The sequence below is a fragment of the Misgurnus anguillicaudatus genome, chromosome 18 (genome assembly GCF_027580225.2).
Source record: "Misgurnus anguillicaudatus chromosome 18, ASM2758022v2, whole genome shotgun sequence".
Lineage (NCBI taxonomy): Eukaryota > Metazoa > Chordata > Actinopteri > Cypriniformes > Cobitidae > Misgurnus > Misgurnus anguillicaudatus.
This window is the reverse complement of record NC_073354.2, coordinates 29,253,539-29,275,525: the sequence shown is the minus strand read 5'-3', so window position 1 is coordinate 29,275,525 and position 21,987 is coordinate 29,253,539. Positions and strand designations below refer to the sequence as shown.

The 21,987-nt window shown below is 38.3% G+C and overlaps 1 protein-coding gene and 1 long non-coding RNA gene across 2 annotated transcripts in view; one reads left to right on the top strand and one right to left on the bottom strand.

The window, feature by feature from the left end:
- The window catches only part of galnt14 (UDP-N-acetyl-alpha-D-galactosamine:polypeptide N-acetylgalactosaminyltransferase 14 (GalNAc-T14)), a 50,219-nt gene extending 38,882 nt beyond the window's left edge, over positions 1 to 11,337 (bottom strand). Inside the window, exons 1-2 of the mRNA XM_055186151.2 lie at positions 10,960 to 11,337; positions 5,868 to 6,037 (exon numbers count right to left, since the gene is read on the bottom strand). Of these exons, the coding sequence (XP_055042126.1) occupies positions 5,868 to 6,037; positions 10,960 to 11,094 (305 nt within the window). The 5' untranslated portion in view covers positions 11,095 to 11,337. The remainder of the gene's footprint in view (positions 1 to 5,867; positions 6,038 to 10,959) is intronic.
- LOC141350603 (uncharacterized) overlaps positions 10,225 to 21,987 on the top strand; it is a 49,661-nt gene continuing 37,898 nt past the window's right edge. Inside the window, exon 1 of the long non-coding RNA XR_012358712.1 lies at positions 10,225 to 10,650. This is a non-coding gene — a long non-coding RNA (uncharacterized lncRNA). The remainder of the gene's footprint in view (positions 10,651 to 21,987) is intronic.

Genomic DNA, 21,987 nt, shown 5'->3' with positions numbered 1-21,987 from the left:
GTCAAATGGCGGTTATTGCTTGCATGTCATCTGATGCAGCCTTATCTCACAAAATACATGAAATAGTCACGCATTATTTTGCTCAGTTTTGCGTGGCATTGTCACGTATTTCCACCATTTTACGTCCTCCTGCTACGCATTTCTTTTCCATGTCAGTTTCACGTATTGGTTACTCAACTGTTTTTCCTATTTTCTTACAATTGTCGCTTCGGTTTGGGGTTAGAACAACTTTCTGTTACATAAAATGACATCCTTACCCAAACCCAACTCTAACCCTAACGTCAGGCGACAATGGTTTAAAAAGCATACCAAAAAATAGTATAAACCTATACTTAAAGTGACATCCAAACCGAAGCGACAATTGTTTAAAAAAAGGAAAAAAATTGTTCAGTCCCAGACCGCATCCATAAAGAAATAAAGGCAGATTTACAACAATGTCTGTCTGTTAAAATGAGGACATCTAGGGAAGCATAAAAGGATTTGAATGTTCAAATAGGTCTTATCACACATTCCTATAGTATTTATTTCATGGGGTCCCATAATTACATGTGTTTTAAAACACTTTAAAAACATGTTCAGGGATCCCACACCTTAGTTAACTTTAAATTCAAGGACTAAATGTGGGGACACATTTCAAGTGAGAGCAAGGTTACATTGTGTTATCTTTAAAGATACATTGTTACAGTTCCCTTTGGAGGGAACTCGTGCTGCATCACTGTGGTGACACTTTGGGGACGCCTCCAAGCGTAAGTGCGTCTGAATGTGTATATCAAATTTATCCATTGGTGAGGTTTAACAACAAAGACAGGATGACGCGGGAGCCATGAAGTATATTGTTATCTGATTGCCAAAGACGGCATTACAGGGACACATTAAGTATGGCAAGGGAGACATTCACACGGAAATTCGGGTCATAGGAGGGGCTTTTGCGACCCCGCACGCTACCTGTAATCACGTACTACTAGAGCAAGCTCCTGATTGGTTAACGCGGCTCGTTTTTCAAATTTTGAAACTCGCAAACTAGACGCGCGAATGAGGCGGAATCGCGTCGCGAGACCTCCAGACATGCGTCGACGCATCTTTATATTGACTTAACATTGAAATCACTCACGCTTGACGCCTCTACCGCGGCTGGTCTGAACGCAGCATGACATATGTAACCCGACAAGTTTTCATTTGTCAAACACAACTATGCAAAAAAGCATTTTGGAATGAATCAACATTCGCATACAGAAGATATAAGCATTTAAAGTGAACAGTTTAGCAAGTGTGCTTGAAAAGGCTAGAATTGTTATGATATTAACCTACACTTGCACATGGAATAATATGGATTTTTTTCCAGAAAACTTCTTGCATAAAATAGATTCAAGCACTTTCAATGACCTGTATCTATGTATGTATATTTTCCAAAACTACCCAGGGCCTTGAATTTTCCCCCCAGATTCACAAACTTTCAAGGATTTCAAGAACCTGTGGGAACCCTGAATGTTAAATGAAGTACAGCATTGTTCTGTAGGTTTGCGATTTAGGTATGCAATAAAGTTTGCTCAGTTATTTTTCATTGTAAGTTAAAATAAGGTGTTTCAGTAATCCTACCAACTACAGTCCTTAGTAACAATCTTAGTTAGTGCTGTAATTCACCCCCAGTGTTTCATCACTGACTGGGAAGCCTTTTTTTGAATTGGATAAATGGCAGCTTTAATGAACAACATTTGCAAAGCTCCGGGGTGCCTGCGCTTATCAGTTATTAGCCCTTGAGTAATGGAAGTCCCTCTGAATTGAGGTCCATGCTAATTTCCTCTGGTGGTGGCTCTTTTCTTTGCAGCAAAATGGGGTTCGGGCACCAGGCTAAGTGAAAGGACCATGGTTTAGCACCAGATGGCTGTCAAAGTCCCATTTTGCATTTGACTGAATGCTCTGCCAGCTCAACTTATTGCATTCCCCACATTTGATATGACTAAGCTTGCCTGAAGACACCTGGAGGAATTTGTAAAAAGAGAGCAAATTTACACTACAGATCTCTGACCCGTGACATGTAGCTTAATGCACTCCAATCCAAAATGTGTTCCGATCCAACAGAAGTTTGTTAAAGAATAACATAAATCTGGAATGATTATGTTTATTGAGTAAATAAGCATGTATACTAAAGTCCAAAAACCACAATCGAGCAGTGCAGGCATAGCAAAGTCATCCTCTGTCCAATTTTAGCTTAAGTTAATTGAGAGGTAATGTTGGCACTTTAATTGCATTTCCTAGAAAATTTCAATATAGCGGTATTGGTCAACAGCATGAACAATGAGCGCGGTGTTCCTACTGTAATTACAAATACATTTGAGTCATGTAAGAGGAAAGAAGAAACGAGGGATGGAGAAAACAGGCGACACTGTGAGAGAGAGAGAGAGAGAGAGAGAGAGAGAGACATTTAGAGCACTGGGTCTGCATAATGAGCCGCCTCCTCACCTTTTATCGAAGATTCTCTCTACTGTCTCCCAGCCCTGCATGAATTATTTTATAGAGAATAATACTGAACCTCTACAGAGGCCCCCATCAGCTCTCCGCATGATTTCTCATAAACCTGCCTATTTTTGGAGGCTGCACAGCTCAGAATAATCCATGGTTAGGTCTTGGTTGACATGGCACATTCATCAATAATTTTCCCTGTTGACGAAAGAGTGGGTCTGCGGGTGCGCGTTATAAAATCTGTCGAAAATTCTCAGAAAAGTTCTTAAAGTATGATGCTGCTTTCTAACTCCAAACAAGGTTTTTTGTTACTATCATAAGCTTAACTTAAATGTGATCTATACTGTAATAAACCAGAGTAAGTGGTAAAACAAAACACACACAGAAAGCCTCTTTATACGAAAACAAAAATGTTTGCAGATAACGGGCAAAACTAACATCTATATTGTGGTTATTTTTAATGGTTTGCTTGCAGTACTCAAACCATGATATTGTTAATCTTTGTCTAGGGCTGATATTGTCATGATCAAAGTTTTTGTTTATATAAGGAATGCAAATAAAGGATTATTTAGTTTACAGGATTATTCAGTATACAGGAAAGTCTGTGTAAAGTCATTTTAGAGAATTATTTCTAAACACATTATAAATGTTAGAAATGTATTGCTGAAACACATTACAACGACTCTGAACTATGTAGTACCGAATGAAACAGTTTTTCCACATTTAATCATCACCAGCATCATCAAGACACCGAGCATGGCCTTAGGGCTGCATAACAACTAATCTCAACTAACCGTTTGCAGAATAAAAGTTTATGTTTACATCATATATGTTTATGTATAAGGGATACACCAAATATGGCCCAAAAGAGCGTTTTCGGACGAAAGACTTTTATCACCGAAACAATACGGCCGAAATGTTGTGATGGCGCAAACAGAAACCATGACCTGCACGTGCTTTTCTCAAGCAACAAGTCTGCGGTGTGGACGTATTTCAGTATCCCTGTGTCTCAATTCGATCCCTAGCTCCTGAGGTCGTGAATGAGTACGGATCACGGATCGGCTCGCATACGATTTGCAGATTAAATACGCAAATTTAAGTCAGAGAGACGCGGTTTAAAAAGCAAGCGAACATAAAATCTTTCTGTTATTGACAGGGCACATAAAAACAAAATGATCTCCACAGTATTCTGTTTCTATTAAAAACATTTGTTTATGTTAAGTGTATGTATAGATTACAGTCAGAAACCAGTCTATGCTTATTTGGTCTCCTCAATTAACCTGTCTGTGTCATTAATGTTAATCAAACAACCCAAGACAAAGAGAAAATCACTTCTGTAGCTCTAAAAATAATCATTATATTTAATTTTTACAGTAAAAGACAGTATTATGATTCATTTAATTTGAATTCTGTATGCTAATTTCAGACCTTACTTAATGTGCAACGTTGTTTTTTTATAAATGTTTGTAATTTCTTTATTTGTTATTAGATTTTCCCACCCCTTTTTTTGCTGATCCGAAAAAGAATCAGATCCATGCCCAAGAAACTGTATTGTGATCCGAACCGTGAGTTTTGTGATCCGTCATACCCCTAGTAAAGTTAGTACACAGTCATAGCCATAAATGCAATGGCACTAATAATTGGCATAATTTCTTTAGATGTTTCAGCCTTGGTTTCCGATTTCAGCCAAGAATTTTCATTTCGGTGCATCCCTAGTATGTATTGTGTATAATAATTATGTATATATAAATACACACGTGTAAACAAACAAAAAACTTTTATTCTGTAAATGATTAGTTAGATTAGATTAGCAGCCCTACCTTGCCCCTAACACAATCTCAATCATCCATTCTCACTGTAGCATGTAAAAATGTAGCACAGTGTGACAAACAAATTCAATATCACTAAACATGGACTTTAAGGCCCATATAAATGCTACCATCACCAAACTAACACTTGTTATCCTTATACCACAAAGGCACATTTTAGTGTTGACATCTTGAAATCTTTAAACCATGTATCAACATGCAATAACACTGACATAAAAAAAATGATGTATCTATCTATAATAGAAAATAAAATTATACATTTAAACACAATGTTATTGTAAACAACATGTATCAGATCACCTGAGACAAATGTTAATACCATGTGCAAATCTGAAAGATTTAAGGCAAATGTAAAACTACTGTACACCGACATGTAACAAGTGATCTAGTAAGCGACCCCCCCCCCCCCCCCAAACACACATACACACACACAGTACTGCAAAAGCTGGAAATGTTTTGTGGCCAGGAGCCTGTCTGAACTCATAAGCCACTAATACCATGAGGTCATGTAGCCACTGAAAGCTGCCAAATACCACAGACGGCTGTCTCATAAAAATCTCATATGCAATTACTAAAGCATGTTTCAAAAGCAATCTAATAAATCAAATCTAATGTTATTTTTGCAACAATCCTTTACTATCTATGTTGTATTAGTTTATATATTATACAGTAAATGTCCTAGGCATTGTATACTATAAACAACATATATACATACAGTACCGTGCAAAAGTCTTAGGCCACCATGCTACCATTAGATTTGTTGTTTTTGCAATTGTATAGTGATCATATATAATTATTTTTCAGTCTCTTTATTAGAATACAACCTGAAAATACAGGAAACTTGTATGTAGTATTAAAAACTTTATAAAAGTATAAGCTGAAGTGTCAAGTATTTAGGGTAAACTCCCCTTCCACTTGAGCAATAGCAGGCAGCTGCAGGATCTCTTAAACCTAAATTAAATTAAATCCTAATTTCTAATCGAATGACTTCAGGACTTCAGTCTCCTCAAAAAGATGTGATTCGTGCCAAGAGAAGTCACACTAAATACCAACTGATGCCTGAAGAAGACATTTAGTTCTGAAAATTGTTTTGTTTTTAATTTTGTGTACATATTTCCTGTATTTTCTGTTTATATCTTAAAAAAGAGTGAAAAATAAATATGGATGGACATTAAAACTTTGCTAAAACAACAAAGCTGGTGATGGTGGCCTAAGACTTTTGCACAGTACTGTATACAAATAAAGGTTTGCTATTGCTCATAAATTAGGGAAACTGAGATCACATCAAAGGACTGGTAAGGTATATTTTACTGCAAATTTATCAGAAGGATAGAAGGGCCGCATAGTAATTATTGACAGGCCAGGTATGGCCTTTGGGCCGCCAAACACACTGAACCTTCTAGGCTTTGAATCATTCATAAAAGGGATGCTCAAAATTTAATCTCTTCTCTTTTTATCTCAGAATTCTCACCTTTCTTAGATTTCTAGAAGTCTTCAAGAACTCACAGATCCATCAATAATGTAATAATAACCGTATGGACATAAAATGCAGGTCACTAAACATACTGTAGGGTGTACCTAAAATGTCGTGTGTCTCTAAGTGCTCTGTTGCTGGGGATTCTTTCACTCTCTCTTTGATTGAAGGCATACAGACTGTAGGGGTCTTGGCCCGGCTTCCATCGGTGAGCATTGAGGTAGCTTTTCTCTTCAAAATCTTCCAGCAGGTCATCCCACTCAGCATCTGAAATCTGGATGGAAATGAAACACAGCAATTAAGATCTGAGATTTTGTGTAATTATTCAGTTATTCAATGTTTTATCATTTCTAATTGACAAAAATACTGGAGGTCAAGGCTGGAACCAACTGATTTTCAAGATGTTTTTTGCACCGATGCAGACAAAAATTCATACAAAGATAGTCATCCCAGCACTAAATTTACTCTGCTAAGGAAATTTTTTAGCTAGGCTGTGAATTTGCAGTGTGAAATGAATTTGATGAGTGTTGTGAAACATTACCAGACAATAAAAGACAAACATATTTCTATGGTTTTGCTTGAAGAAACAACAAAACAGCACTAGGTAACTGTTTAAGGTTTGAATCAGTCTTATTACTCTCAAACTGAATTGGGTGAACTAGAAATAAACCAAGAATTATTACTATTTGTGTTGTGTACTTGAGGCTTGTAAGACTTAAATCTGACTGTTTGTACTTACATTACAAGATGTTAGATTAGATTACATACAGCCAGAAACAAACAGGTTTACAAGCAACTAAGAAGACAATTCAGCCTAGCATCATTTATTAAACTAGTAATCGAAACAATATCAACTGTGAAACCCAAGGCTTTCTAGTGAAACTGTTCATTAGGTGGAAAGTCGCATAACAGAAATGAGTCTGGAAAGTAAATACAGTCGCTGTAGGCAATATTCCCATTTATCATTAGAAAAGTTATTAATATTTCAGTGTTTGGCAGCACCATCACACCTTAAACATGAGCTGCAGTCACAAATACTGTGGGTTGAACATGCCACGTTTTGAAACCTATAAGACCATATCAATCATAATTTAATAAACCTTCACATTCTGCACCGACAGCAGCTTGAGAGTTTCCATGTTTTCCCACTTATTATTTTCTTGCGCTTTTTTGCTGATGTTAGACCATTAAGGGGGCTGGAGGCTGTTGGTTATAGTTGGAGCTGGTGATTACCCATTCCAGCAGGTTGCTAGTTTCTCCCCAGACGCCTGTATGAATGCTGACTGATGATGATGCACCCTTCTCCTCTGCATTGCCTAATGCGGCAAGCGCTCTCTATGGAAATAGAGACTACTAGCTTTTGCATTTTTGCAGAGAACAACAGAGCAGGTTGTCAATATGAAGAAATACATCATAAATCATTAACCTATCCGCAGGACTGTTGGTTGCACATTAGGGGTAAAGCTAATTAGGTGGAATATGGAGTAAAGGAGTGTGAAGAATATGTATACAGTAAGTGCCTGTATTCGGTGGATTTTCTCAAAATGTGAGAGTATAATTAAAATAGTCAAATTTGACACCCACACATTTCTTGGATTTCCCATAGTTATTAGCCACAACTTAAGATATACTACTGTTCACATAGCTCAATTGGTAGAGCACTGTTTCGAGTCCTATGGCAGTGTTTCCCAACCAGGGGGTCGGGGCCCACAGGGGGGCCAAAAAATGGACAGAGCAAGCATTAAAGGTGCAGTGTGTAAATTTTAGCGGCATCTAGTAGTGAAGTGCTGGTGAATTGCAACCAATGGCTCAGTCTACTGCTTACCCCTCATTTTTTATTCACATGGAGAAGCTACGGTAGCCCCCACCGGACAAACATGTCATCGGAGACAACTTAGTAAAAAAAGTTTGTCCATTAAGGGCTTCTGTAGAAACATGGCGGCACAAAATGGCGGCTTCCATGTAAGGGGACCATCGGTTGTAGATAAAAATGTCTAATTCTAAGGTAATAAACACATAACGGTTCATTATGAAAGGTCTTTATACACCGCTGATAATATAGTTTTGTATATTATTTTGCATTTCGGTCAAGAGATCCATCTAAAAATTACACACTACACCTTTAAAATAAGCTAAAACAAGCAAAAAACAAGATGTTTCAAATTTTTTCTGCCATTTTAGTAGTGAATATACATCTGTCTAGTCATTCCAAGCTCAAGTTAATAATATTTGGAAAAAATTGAGTGAGTGGGGGGCCTTCAAATATTGTTGTGGGCAACTGGACGGGGGCAAAAAGGTTGGGAACCACTGTCCGAGGGAACACACACACACTAATAAAATGTATAGTCCGCAATGCACTGCAAAACAATCAGTGTTCCTAAGCTGAACTGGTCAAATGCTGTGTTATCAGCACAAAGGTCATGGGTTCGAACCTCAGGAAACACAGCAACACACACACACACACACACGGATAAAACGCACCTTAAATGCACTGTAAGTCACTAAGCATTTGGCAAATGCTTTTATCCAAAGGTCCCATCAGGCCAAAATAAATTCGATTTTGTAATATAACAACATATTGAGCAATTAACTTGTAATTCTGGAGTGAGTGGACTTCGGGCATTGTAAACAGACCAAGTTAAAAATTCAACCATTAGCTCGAACACTCTTTCACAGTATTGCGTGTGTGGTCGGGATGTCACGGCCCGTTGCTTTACAACAGCTGCAACAGCATCTTTACAGCAAGTAATAGAGGTGGGTAATTGCACATGTCTATTTCTTTAGACTGCTTAGCATGATAATGGCTGGGCTTTCAATTCAGCTTGCCAACGTACAAACATAATAGGGTTTCCGAGACGTATCCGTGTCAGAAAATATTAGTGATTTTTTTTTTAATTACTAGTTCCTGTCTGACACTGAATTTCAGGATGATATTGAAACGGATATGAACGTTCTAGTTACAAATAATAAATACATGTTCTTCTTCATCCATTTTGAGTTGGTAAAGTGAGCGTCTTACAATCTGAGCTAATGTTTAAAAAGACAAAAGGTGACGGTGCATACGTAATATCATTGTTAATCCAGACACTTCGAATTGGTGATGATTCACTGATTATTCGAACTCTTTCAATTATTAATCATACCATGCAACAGAAACAGAATTTAATTAGCGAATGGAAATAAAGATGACAGGTTCTGAATCGATGTGTCAAATTTCCTATCTGCCTAACACAATTTTTATGCGATTCCCCATCAAAAGGCAGAGATTGCACACGCACCCCCTCACTCCCTGCTGAAATCATTAGCTCCTTGATGCTCCACACTCACTGATCAGGGCATTTGAGCTGTGCCACGTTTTGGGCTCAGTGTTTCCCCAGCTCCCACAGAGCTCAGCCTTCTAATGAGAGGAGGTAGACAGACTGAGGAAGTGGTAATTGGATCCTCCCTGTCCTGTCGTCTGTATGAGTGCGTATGTGTGGTTGCGTGTGTCCTTTTTATAACCAAAGCCTCTGTCCTCCTGCAATGCACAAAACCACACATATGCACAACCATGCAGACAAACTTACAAAATCCTACTTTTTGAAAACACCGTCTGCTCGTGCACGACTGTAAAATTGGTTCGTGGTATTGCAATAAAATGATTCACTCAAAAGCGCTGTCAGAAATCATGTGCCTGCAAATGATGAGTAAATCAAACTCCATCTGCCCAGTCTACCGCTGCAACGCCAGTGACACAAAGCCACCAAGGATATAACCCACAACACTGTCTGCTTGTGTAATCTGTATTGTGGGACACATCTGCCATGAATCATGGTAATAGCAGATGTCATGGGTGATATCTCAGTCCTCCCTTGCCATTATAAAGATAATGCATCACTCTGCTGATAGGGGAGTATCTTCCCGTCGAAATCTGAGTGAGATGTCACCACTGTTTGATAAATGGTTTCGAACACACTGGCCACGGTGACACACATCGCGTTCACCTCGGCAGCAGCCCTGTTTCATATTCCTCCTCACCAATAACAGCTATCACAGGTCCGGCCTTCCCTGTCAGGGTTGTTACAGAAAATAGATATCGCAGCAAAAAGCAAATTGAAAACATGATGTTCAACATAGAATACTAAAGTAGATATTTCTCTCCCAGAGCTTAGTCGTATTTATGGGGGGAGTGTTGGGAAATAAAATCATGATGCAATTTTTTACAATCGCATTAACTGTTTACTTTCTTTTGGGGTTTCACAAACATAAAGAAAAAAAGGATTAAATAATTAAATCTAATAAAGATTGCATTTAGCATTTCTTCAAATCCAGTCATATAAAATAAAAAGATTAAGTGCAGAGTATGTGTTTTTTCACTTTAAAAACGTTTTAACATTTACATTTCCGGTCCGGTAGTGTTGGTTAGTGTTGTGTGCCATATATCATGTTTTATACCCCATTAACCTCATACTCTGTTGTCATACCAGCAGCTGTTTGAATGAAAAACTGACTTTAGCAGATACTTACAGGACTTCAATGTACCTACAGGCATAAGGCAACTTGATCAATGTTTGCAACAGATATGGTGGTCATCCCTTCACTTTATTGGATTTTTTAATATCCTTGACCTAATGTTCCCGTTACTGTGTTGGTCAATACAGATATTGGACAATAGCGACTTTCCAACGTGAAATGATTTATTGATCGGTGCCTCCTAGAGAAATCCACCAGGTCCTCAGTAGTAATACTGTGTGTTAACTTAAATCTCACACAGTTTCCCACTTTCCTTTTTAATAAGACATTTAATATTAAATAGGTTTACCTGGGAGATAATTGAGGTGAAAAAAGAAACAAAAATTAAATGCGTAAAGGATTGTCAGGATTGTTCGTCTCTGTCATCTGGAAAAGGTAGGCTACGTTTTTCCCTCAGATTAAGTTCAAGTTGGGGAGATAAATCAACTTAACTTACTACAGTACAATGTTTTGCACTTTTAACACACACGAAAATTACTAACTGTTACTACAAAATAAGACCGTTATGCAAATTTATTATAGGCTCGTATTGCGTCTAAATAGTCTCTCAGAAAAGACAAAACGAGAAATTATCAATAAGTCATAAAAACAATAAAACACGTAAAATCTCATATAGGAGGCTATACAATACCCTTCATTCTCGTTCTTTATTTGCACTAACAATCATCCAGGTGCCTCACTCACCTCTTTCACTTGCGGCTCTTCGTTTCTTTGGTCAGGTAATATTTTCCGACTATTCAGCAATATGAAATAGAGTAAAGCGGCTATCCAAAACAGTGCCGCGAGAGCTAAAGTGAGCTTTCGAGAAAGCCTCTTCATTGTCAAGCGGTGGTTAACGGTTCATGTTCCCTCCGTCAGTTTGAAAAGCACTCGCGCGCTCCTCTGTCAGCGTACGGACGGCGAACTGTCCCCGCGCGCCGCGCTCGCGCACTGCCCCTCGTGCCTAATATCCAGGAATGAGGTTGTTGCTCTCGCGCTCGGCGCGCTGACTTGCTGAGACCGCGAGTGACGCTGGACACCGTCCAGCGCGATTAATATCATCCCGTACACCCGCTGAGCTACCGACAAAATGTGAATGAGTTTAGCACCACCTACCGCGGAAACGCGCTTATATGGACGCGCCCGAGTTTCTCTCCGTTATCTGTGAGATGGACATACACATATGGGTTTGTGCTTGCTGTGGAAATGTTTGTGTGAAAACTTGCCTATTCGCAAATATCAATGTTTTAACACTTTTATCAAGTTTTTGGTTTTTTAAAATAATGACCAGATAGTTTAACAGGTTTCTCAAGTCTTACGTTTTGAATGGTAGATCAGAAGTTAAACAATTTATGAATATGTTCTTTGTGAAAATATGTGTTTTAACAGGTTTATCAAGTGTTTCGTTTTCTAAATAATTGGTGCTCTCTTAAAGGGGTTCCACATTTTTGGTTCTCCAGGGAACCTTCTAAGTCAGAGTTTTTGTGGATGTTAACGGTTCTTTGTGGAACCATACAGCCCAAAAAATACAATTTTTTGCAATATTTTGTGAGTAGCTATAGCTATAAACATCTGAACTCAAGGTTTAATGCAAGTTCAAGTGTAGCCAGACCTTTGAGATCCTGTCGAGAACAGAAAAAGAAAGGGCTTTCTGACCGACATGGACCAATAGTTTGTTTCGTATTTATGCAGCACTGGGGGATATCTGAAATACAGTGTAAAAATACCACAGTATAATTAATAATACTATACATTTTTCTTATTGCTGCGCCATTGCAAGCATCTTAATAATTCACTAAAAGCAAAAACAAAATGGGAATGGACTATACCTGTAAAGAACAAAATTAAGCAATATATAACTGTATGAACTGAAGTACCTGTAGTGTGTCGAAGTCATTCTTGTTAGTGTCTACTGAAGCATGACAGATATATCAAAGCACATAGTTGGATTCCTCTTCAGTTTCTAGGCCTGAGGGAGCACATTAGCATACTTCTAATTAGCTCTTATGCCATATGCCAAAGGTTGAATATGCAGCTGAAGGAATATTTTCACGGAAACCTGAAAAGCTCTGTTAGTTATGCTACCCACTCTTAAATTCAGCATATTTGCTATAGCATAGTAAAACATGTTCATGGTACACAACACTCTACAGAGAACCATGCACATATTGTTTGTTTCTTTATTTTGCAGTCAATCCCTCATCTTACCAACTTAAAACCTTTGTCTGATACTGATGGCAAAAACAAAACCATCTTATGGTACTTATGGGAAATATGATTGTGATGAGGTGGGGGATTTACGATCGGTTGGCTTATATGGATTTATGATTCTGTCGATGGCGTCCTCAGCATCTTGATAAGCGCTGGAAAAACAAGCTTGTACTTCCTGTCCCAAAATGTGTGTATGAAGTATTACAAACCATGCCATCTACAATGTTATAGAAGCTATTTATATTTTTAAAAAATGGCTATTGTATGCCACTTTTGTGGTGTCTGGAGCTCGACAGCATCATTATATGAAAGATAGCACCATAACCTGCATCCGATTTTGTGGTCCATTTTTCTTTATTTATGAAAAGACTCTTGTTTTAAAAGCTCCACTGAATAGCATACCAAAAAGCTGAAAAGATTGCGGTATTTTTAGAGGGCCGTGTATATGTCAGAAGCACCGGTTATGCTGGCATTCACTAGACAGATAAATTAGAGGTAAAGAGCAAAGACCTAGGATAATGTTACATAGACAGGTCTGTTCTACAAGGCAATCAGCCAGTAGGGAAATGAGAGCGAAACAGCCACTGAAAACGAATTACCTTAGCGTGACTGAAAGGGAAACAATAGACTAAGAGGGTGCAGATAGCTAGAAATTTCATTTTGCTTTGTCTAATGGGTCGATAACACCGGATGGCCGAAAAGCAGCCAATAGCAGCGTGAAAAGAAGAACAATGCATGAGAGCATAATATAGGATGGCTAGACCTTCAAGTGCCTGCAGTTGAGCTAGTGCACAGTAAAACACAAAAATGAAATAATGGGCAAAGGCGCTGCAGTTCCTGGCAATGAACGTGCAAAAGTGCCATCACAGCTAGACAGTAAAAAAAGGAAAGGCAGGTGATGAAGCGGCACTGAGTTTTTTGACTGCTGGAAAAGCAAAGCGGAGGCAGTGCTGTGAGAGCAAGGACTTAGTCAGATTCCACAAGTGCAAGATGAATCTTGTCTGGCCAACTGTGAAGATCACAAAAAAGCTGACTTTAACAGAATGAATGGCTAAGGGTGAGGAGTCGAAGCATGTTTATTTAGACAGTAAGTGTGGAGAGCTTAATAAGGACGTGCTTTCACACCATCTGCCTGCAAGCTAGCCAGAGATCCAACAATTAGTAAAGTCACAGATTTTCTCTATTTTTAACTTTTTATTTCTTAAACGTAAACACTTATGCTTATTTTCTGGAAGTGAAAATCTGTATTTTGAAAGAAAATTTTACCTTTTCTGTGCTAAACCCTTTATATATATTTTTTTTTCAGTAGGGTACACTACATACACTCACCTAAAGGATTATTGGGAACACCTGTTCAATTTTTTATTAATGCGGCAGTCCTGTAGGCGGAAATGCTTTGTTCATGCTAGAGCTCAGAGGAGAATGGGTCGACTGATTCAAGCTGATAGAAGAGCAACTTTGACTGAAATAACCACTCGTTACAACCGAGGTATGCAGCAAAGCATTTGTGAAGCCACAACACGCACAACCTTGAGGCAGATGGGCTACAACAGCAGAAGACCTCACCGGGTACCACTCATCTCCACTACAAATAGGAAAAAGAGGCTTCAATTTGCACGAGCTCACCAAAATTGGACAGTTGTTTTCTTGGCACACTTTAGGTCCCTTAGTGCCAATTGGGCATCATTTAAATGCCACGGCCTACCTGAGAATTGTTTCTGATGATGTCCATCCCTTTATGACCACCATGTACCCATCCTCTGATGGCTACTTCCAGCAGAATAATGCACCATGTCACAAGGCTCGAATCATTTCAAATTGGTTTTTTGAACATGACAATGAGTTCACTGTACTAAAATGGCCCCCACAGCCACCAGATCTCAACCCAATAGAGCATCTTTGGGATGTGGTGAAACGAGAGCTTTGTGCCTTGGATATGCATCCCACAAATCTCCATCAACTGCAAGATGCTATCCTATCAATATGGGCCAACATTGAAATAATCACCAAGGCAGGGAATCCATAGCTAAAATGCATAAGTATTTAAAAAGTAATTATATTTCCTATCTGTTCAAATTATTATCAGCTGGGTTAGTAAATTAATGAGCTAAAAAAAGGATTTTTGTTACCAGGTTTTACACAAGAAACATCTCATGATGGGTAAAAGCAAAGAGCACTCCCAAGCAGGGTCCTGCAATGGGTCTAGTAGGCTACCTGTACCCGTGGGTACCCTCATAAAAGTGGCTAAAACGGGTGGATTATGACATTCCTAAAATTCACAGGCGGGGATGCGGGCGGATAATTAACTCCTTGTGGGCAAGTAGTAGCGTGGATGAAAAATATGTGCATTGTTTGTATGTCTGAATTACCATTACACATTTGTGGATTCTTGAGTTAATACTGATGTCTGGTGAAGATTTCATGTGAATAACCTCATTGAAAATATGAATGGAGTTCAATACTTATTTCCCCCACTGTATATAATCAAATAAACAACAGTATTGTTTGGGTCTTTTGAGTTTCATTACACTAAAAGTACTGATAACCTTACATAATATATGCAAAAATATTTAGCTGGTTGAGGTCAGTATTACCGAGCCCCTAAGGTGACATTGGAGTAAAAAAAATATAAAGTTTAGTTTCATGTGCTCACGTGAAACTTTCACGTGCTCACCTGAAACTTTCGCATGTTCACGTGAAACTTTCTCATGCTCACGTGGATCTTTCGGGTGCTCACGTGGAACTTTCGCATGCTCACGTGGAACTTTCGCATGCTCACATGGAACTTTTGCATGCTCACGTGAAACTTCTGCATGCTCCCGTGAAACCTTCATGTGCAGAATTTTTTTTAAAAGTTACATTTTGTGTGCGCACATGAAACTTTCGCTTTCACGTGCACGTGCGATAATTTCACGTATGCGCAATAGTTTCACGTGCGCACGCGAAACCAACATTTATTCAATTTTTTCTCCATATCCCCCCAGGGGCTCAGTACAATATTTTAATTTAGTCAGGATAAAAAAGTAACCCAAGGGGAATTTTTTTATTTCACTCACAAGAAAGTATAAGAATATATAATATTTTCCCATTTCTTATATTTTGGTAACACAATAGGTTTGTATTTGTTAACATAATAAATGCATTAGCTAACATAAAGTTAATTAGTAAATAAACATTAGTAAATGCATTAGCTAACAATGAGCAATATAGTTTTTTCAAAATGTATTAACATTAATTCATGTTAGTTAATGGCAATACAAGTGTTCATATTATTGCGCATTAACTAATGTTAACTTTGTAATAAAAAATGCTGAAATTAACATGGACCAAAAATTAAATTGTTGTAGAAGTATTGTTTATTGTTAGTTCATGCTAGCTATGCAATAACAAATACGACCATAAAGTGTTACCTATACAATATGCCATTATTTCCTCACCCTCGTGTTGTTATAAAACCCAATTGCTGTGAACTCAATGATTCAATGATTCTGATCACAGCAGCTTTTAACAGGTGGAGATGATTCCTATTCATATATCACAGTTTTATCATTTCTTATTTTGAAATAAGAAGTTAATGACAGATTTTCTCTATTTTTAACTTTTACTTCTTAAATGTAAACACTGTGATCAGAATCATTGAGTCATTGAGTTCACAGCAAAATCATGCAGGATGAGTAAATAATGGTATATTGTATAGATAACACTTTAAGGTTGTATTTGTAAATAGGCTGAAACAATTCTGTAATATTTATGTAATACTCTTTTAATTATTACATTTGTGCAATCGAGAGAGCAGAAGGTTGCTTCTTGGTTTCATCTCTGCTTTATTCAAGCAAACATAATGAATTTGTCTCAAATGGCAGACAAATAAGTTCTTATAATTTTCACTATTATAATGTCAAGTTCCATGGCACAGTGTTAATACCTCTATATAGGGTGAAAGTGCGGATTCTATAGCACGGTGAAATGTATGATAATAAATTGAGCTGGAATGGCACAGTCATTAATCAGAAGAAGCACAGTACACCCACTCTCAGTGGAGAGAGATGAGGCACTTTGTAAGTAATGGAGGAGCTGCCAGTGGGGAAGATGGGAGGCTTTCAAGCCCCCGTTTCCCACATATTCAGCAAAGATCAAGGAAGCAGGTATAGCTGTATGAAAAATTATTTCACTCAGTTGATACAGTAGGCCAGTGGTTCTCAAACTGGGGGGCGTGGCCCCCTGGGGGGCCCTGAGATGGTGCCAGGGGGGCCCCAGTTTGATGACATTTTATAAAAAACATTTTATAATTTATTATAAATTGTATAATTAAACCTTAACAAATAAGGCTACTAAGCAACACCACTACATTGTAACATTTAATATGCTTTGTTTAATTCAGATTTTACATTTTAGAATGATTTATGTCATACATTTACTTTGGGGGGCCACGAAAGGATGGACCATACACAGGGGGGCCGCAAGCCAAAAAAGTTTGAGAACCACTGCAGTAGGCTACAAGTGAAATATACTGCAATGACTAAATTTAAATGATTTTTCAAAAGGCTATTTTGAGATGATCTAAAACATATTTAAGAACACTTAAATGAGAACCTTACCTTCAAAAGCTTTAGTTTCTGATATAAATAGCACCAATGTAGAACCATACATGACTATAGCACCACTTATGGTTCTATATAGGTGCTACATAGCACTTAACGTGGTTCGCCTACCTGTACACCCAGCGTTGGGTCAAAAAGGGACAAACCCAGCTCGCTGGGTTGTAATTTAACCCATGCTGGGTTGTGTCAACCCAAATAAGTGTATGATTCAAGATTACGATGCTATTTAATCTTTTTTAGATTTATGTCTTTTGTTTAGAGAATGAATTCAATGTTCTTAAATGAAAATGCAATGTTATAATATACTTGTACAGCCTGTGGCAACCCTCATGCAGCTTTTAAAATGAATGGATGGTACAGGCTGACACAAGCAATGACAAGGTCAACAGTTAAATTCCCAGGGAACGCACAATGTAATAACGCACACATTAAATGCACTGTAAGTCACGCTAAAAAGTTTCTGCCAAGCACGTAAATGTTCAAAATGTTTATTTTCAAACCAACAGCAACAATTTTGTCTAGATTATAATGTAAATTTAATTCATTTACGGACAAGACATGAGCACTCAAAGAAAGCATGCCCAGTGGTTGTTAAGATATAAAACTAAATTGTGATTCTTTTTCTTCCCTGGTGGGGTGAAACCATGGCCGTTTTCTATCATGCTGTTCCAACATTGCTTTCTGTCAGGCTGAGTAAGTGAGCTCGTAAGAATCGGCCTCAGGGGATAAAATCATCCATGGACAGATCTATAAAACCGGAGACTAAATGTGTACCAAATCCTGTCCGATTACTGTTTATCATTAAACCAAACCAGGTTCGGTAAAGTTCTGGGAAAGTACATTGGCTAGGAAGTGAGGATAAATTGATAAATGATAATTTGCTGCTAGAAACATCAGCTAAGCTGGACACCATGTTGTCATATTGTTTCCACACAAGGCTTTTTATCAGAAAGACTTACTTGGTAAACCAGCTTTGACAGAAAAGCCGTACTGCTTGACCAGAAAACACAAGCTAGACCAGCAGCACCAAACCAGTGGTCAAAAAATGGTCCCTATAGCTATCACTGTGGCAGTACCATCTCCGAAAGTACATCTTTGCACACAAAGAGTTCATAAAAGTACCTCAGAGGCACCTGTTTGTATGCCAAAAAGTGCACATTAGTACCTCAAAGATACATATTGGTAAATGGTACATACAGTATTAGAACCTTTTAAAGGGAAAAAATTTTTAAGATGTCAAATAAAACTTTGGTGTCCCCAGAGTACATATGTAATATTTTTGCTCAAAATACCATACAGATAATTTATTATAGTATGCTTAAATTGCCACTTTGTTGGTGTGAGCAAAAATGTGGCGTTTTGGGGTGTGTCCTGTTAAATGCAAATGAGTTGATCTCTGCACTAAGGGCGCACTCACATTATCCAAACCAAACCATGCCCCAGCGCGATTGTCACCCCTCCCTACTCCCCCAGGTGCACGCACTCACACTGTACTTTTTATCGATCCGAGTCCGGGCGCGCTTTTGTCATTTAGATGGGATTGTTTTGAAAAAAGCAGGAAGTAAAGCTCTCTCTTAACACTGGAACCCACCGTAATGATACGTCTGTGTTTTTTATTCGGAGTCGTTTGGTGCACGATTACAGACAGCCCTCTCACATGTCATCATATTGCTTAGTTTGATCTGTCGTGCGCAGATCGGACATTCACGTAACCCCGCTGCGCGCATCAAAAAGTTTTGTGATGACACTAGTCAAACAAACCAGGCTTTGGGGGCCAAACGCGCCCGAGCACGGTTTGGTTTGGATAGTGTGAGTGTACCCTAAATTGCAGTGCTGTGGTCGGATAGTGCAGATTAAGGGGCGGTTGACTAAGTTACTGGGTTGTTCTTTTACACATTTTCTAGGTGACCCAATTATAGCACAAACATGGAAAAAGTCAGATTGTCGTGATGTTTCCCCATTTAAAGGGAGACTTTTTAAAATTTGCTCATTTTCCAGCTCCCCTAAAGTTAAACATTTTATTTTTACTGTTTTGGAATCCTTTCAGCCGATCTCCGGGTCTGGCGCTGTTTTAGCATAGCTTAGCATAATCCACTGAATCCGACTAGACCACCAGCATCGCGCCAAAAAACAACCAAAGAGTTTAGACATTTTTCCCATTCAAAACCCGACTCTTCCGTAGTAACATCATGTACCAAGACCGACAGAAAATTAAAAGTTGCAATTTTCTAGGCCGATATGGCTAGGAACTATACTCTCACTCTGGCGTAATAATCAAGGACTGCTGTAACATGGCTGCAGGAGGCGCAATGATGTTACACAGTGCTTACACAGTTGAAAATAAAAAAGGGGACTATTTTTGGGAAGTGTGTTATGTAGTACATGATGTAACTACAGAAGAGTCAAGTTTTAAATAGGAAAAATATCGAAACTTTTTGGGTGTTTTTGAGCGCGATGCTAATGGTCTAATCAGATTCAATGGATTATGCTAAGCTATGCTAAAAGTGATACCGCCAGACCCGGAGATCAGCTGAATGGATTCCAAAGCAGTAAAAATCTAATGTTTAACTTTAGGGGAGCTGGAAAATGAGCATATTTTCAAAAAAAGTGGAGTGTCCCTTTAAAGGGAACTGCTCCAATGACAGCTAGGGAACATTTTTTCTGACCGTGTATATGGCTTTTTAATAATAAGACAAAATGAGAGATGATGAGATGAGAGTTAAGTATCAAAGTGTGATGCTAAAAGATGATTGGTTCTTCACAAAGCAATGTGGAATAGGGATAATACGGTTGATGGACTCCACGCTGACTTTAGAGTACATTGCATGAGTCTCCAGTCATTGCATCAATTACAGTTACCATTCACTGGAAATAGAACATAACTTGGTATGAATCCATCTCATGTGTGTCACGCTTTTGTCAGAGCATCACTTTATCACACGTTCACTTTGAATCATTCCCAGCTCATCTGACTGACGAAAATCCACATTTCTTGATGCCATAACATCACAAGTCCTGGGGTTGTGAGATAGCATTTGGAATTAGATAAGACTATGCAGTGTATTTTAAGGCAGACATGAATTTGAGAGCTAAATAGAAGGATAAAACAAGTTAAAAACCACAGCGGGTGAAGTTTATTTTTAGTAATTTCAGGTAAACTAATCAGGAAATTCAGCCATGATTTAAAACAGTCCAAACTTTCAAGGTCAAATTGAATCTGGGTGCACTTAATTGCTTTTGATGTTATCAGCTGCTGCTTTCTCATTATTGTGCCTGGACTTTCTATACAGTAGTTATCATTACGTCCTTCAACCGCCTTTTGAACATTGAATTTCAGCCTTATAACGTGTTTAGATCACAGCAAAGATAAAGGCCACAAGGGTGCCACGAGGGCCTCAGGGTTTTATTGCTTGATGAAATGAAAAACTGAGAGGCCTTTTTCCACCTGACTGGCCAACACATCCCCAATTTCAGCACCAGACCATCCACACACACACCCATGCTATCTCTTCATGCTAACCAGATTCCATTTTCCTGCTTTCTGCCTCCTTTCAAAAACTTAAGGGTCAAATCTTCCCATCATATTTTTGGCAATCATGTGCTTACAATTGAATCAGGTCAAACCTCCCCGAAAGAGAGAGATAGCAGCTGTATTCTGATTCACGGGGCAGCTGTACATGCTTGTGTCTTTATATACTGAGCAAGCGATGTCTTAAGAAGTTCACGTCACAAAATGAGTTCATTTGGACTGCAACATTATCAAACAATAGTTGAAGTCCTCTTGGAGTTTGGTGAATAATGAAATAAAATGTCACAAATTGTCTTTAACATAAAACAAGAAAGACAAAATAATACGTGGTGACAACCATTTGACAGAAATCTCTCTCGCTCTCTTTCTTCCCCTCTCTCTCCCCCTAATAAATTTTTAGTGTAAAGGCTGTCAATAATTAAAGCAATAATTTCTGCTGGCAAAGGCTCTTTAATCAGTATAATGGTTCATTAATGGCTGGATCCCATCTGGCCTCTGCTTATGCAGACAATATCACATAAGCCTTTTAGCAGACCAACTCTGTATACATCAACCTTACAGTACAACAAACCAAACATACAACTTTTCATTATTTTATGGCAGGCCCTTGAACCAGATTTTCCCCAATTGGTTCGTTCCAACAGAAAAAGTATTTTAACATTTCTGGTTTTCGATTCAACCGTAACATTGATGTTCCTGAACTGGTTAGAACAAAAACAGTTCCTGAACCGGTTAATAATGTTTCATGTCAGCTGTGGGACATACAAATAAGTAGGATGATCATTAGGACGTTAAACTTAAATTATTAGTATACATAATTTTCCTTAAGTCTCCATCTTGTCATCAAACATTAAAAAAGGCTACATTATGTAAGCGGCATAACTGTAATTCTGACATGCCTAAATTTTTTTCAGCATTATACATGAATTAAACAAGAACAAATTCTGCCATGTCGTTTATTGGCAAACAACTTAAACAAATGTTTAATAAGAAAAAGAATACTGTGGTATTTTGAGATCATTTTGTTTGTATGTGTCCTGTCAAGAACAGAAAGATTGTTTGCTTGCTTTTTGAAATGCGTTTCTCCGTGTATGCACTTTTGAGTGCACTTAAACACATGCACACACACACAGACGGAGGGCGAATTCCAAACGCCGCTTCGGAAAGAAGATGCACCAGAAACAGTCGCTCCACATAAAGTGAAAATTACATTGTTTTTCAGTGCTTTATTCGCCAAATGTATTGTAGCGAATTTATGCGGGAGGAGGTGAATAACGTTATTTGAAACACTATGAACCTCCGACCGAAACACTATGGGGATTCCCAAGGGAATCTTAGATTTTAGCTCAAAAGGGAATATTATGTGTATAATTAACTGTAATTAACTATACA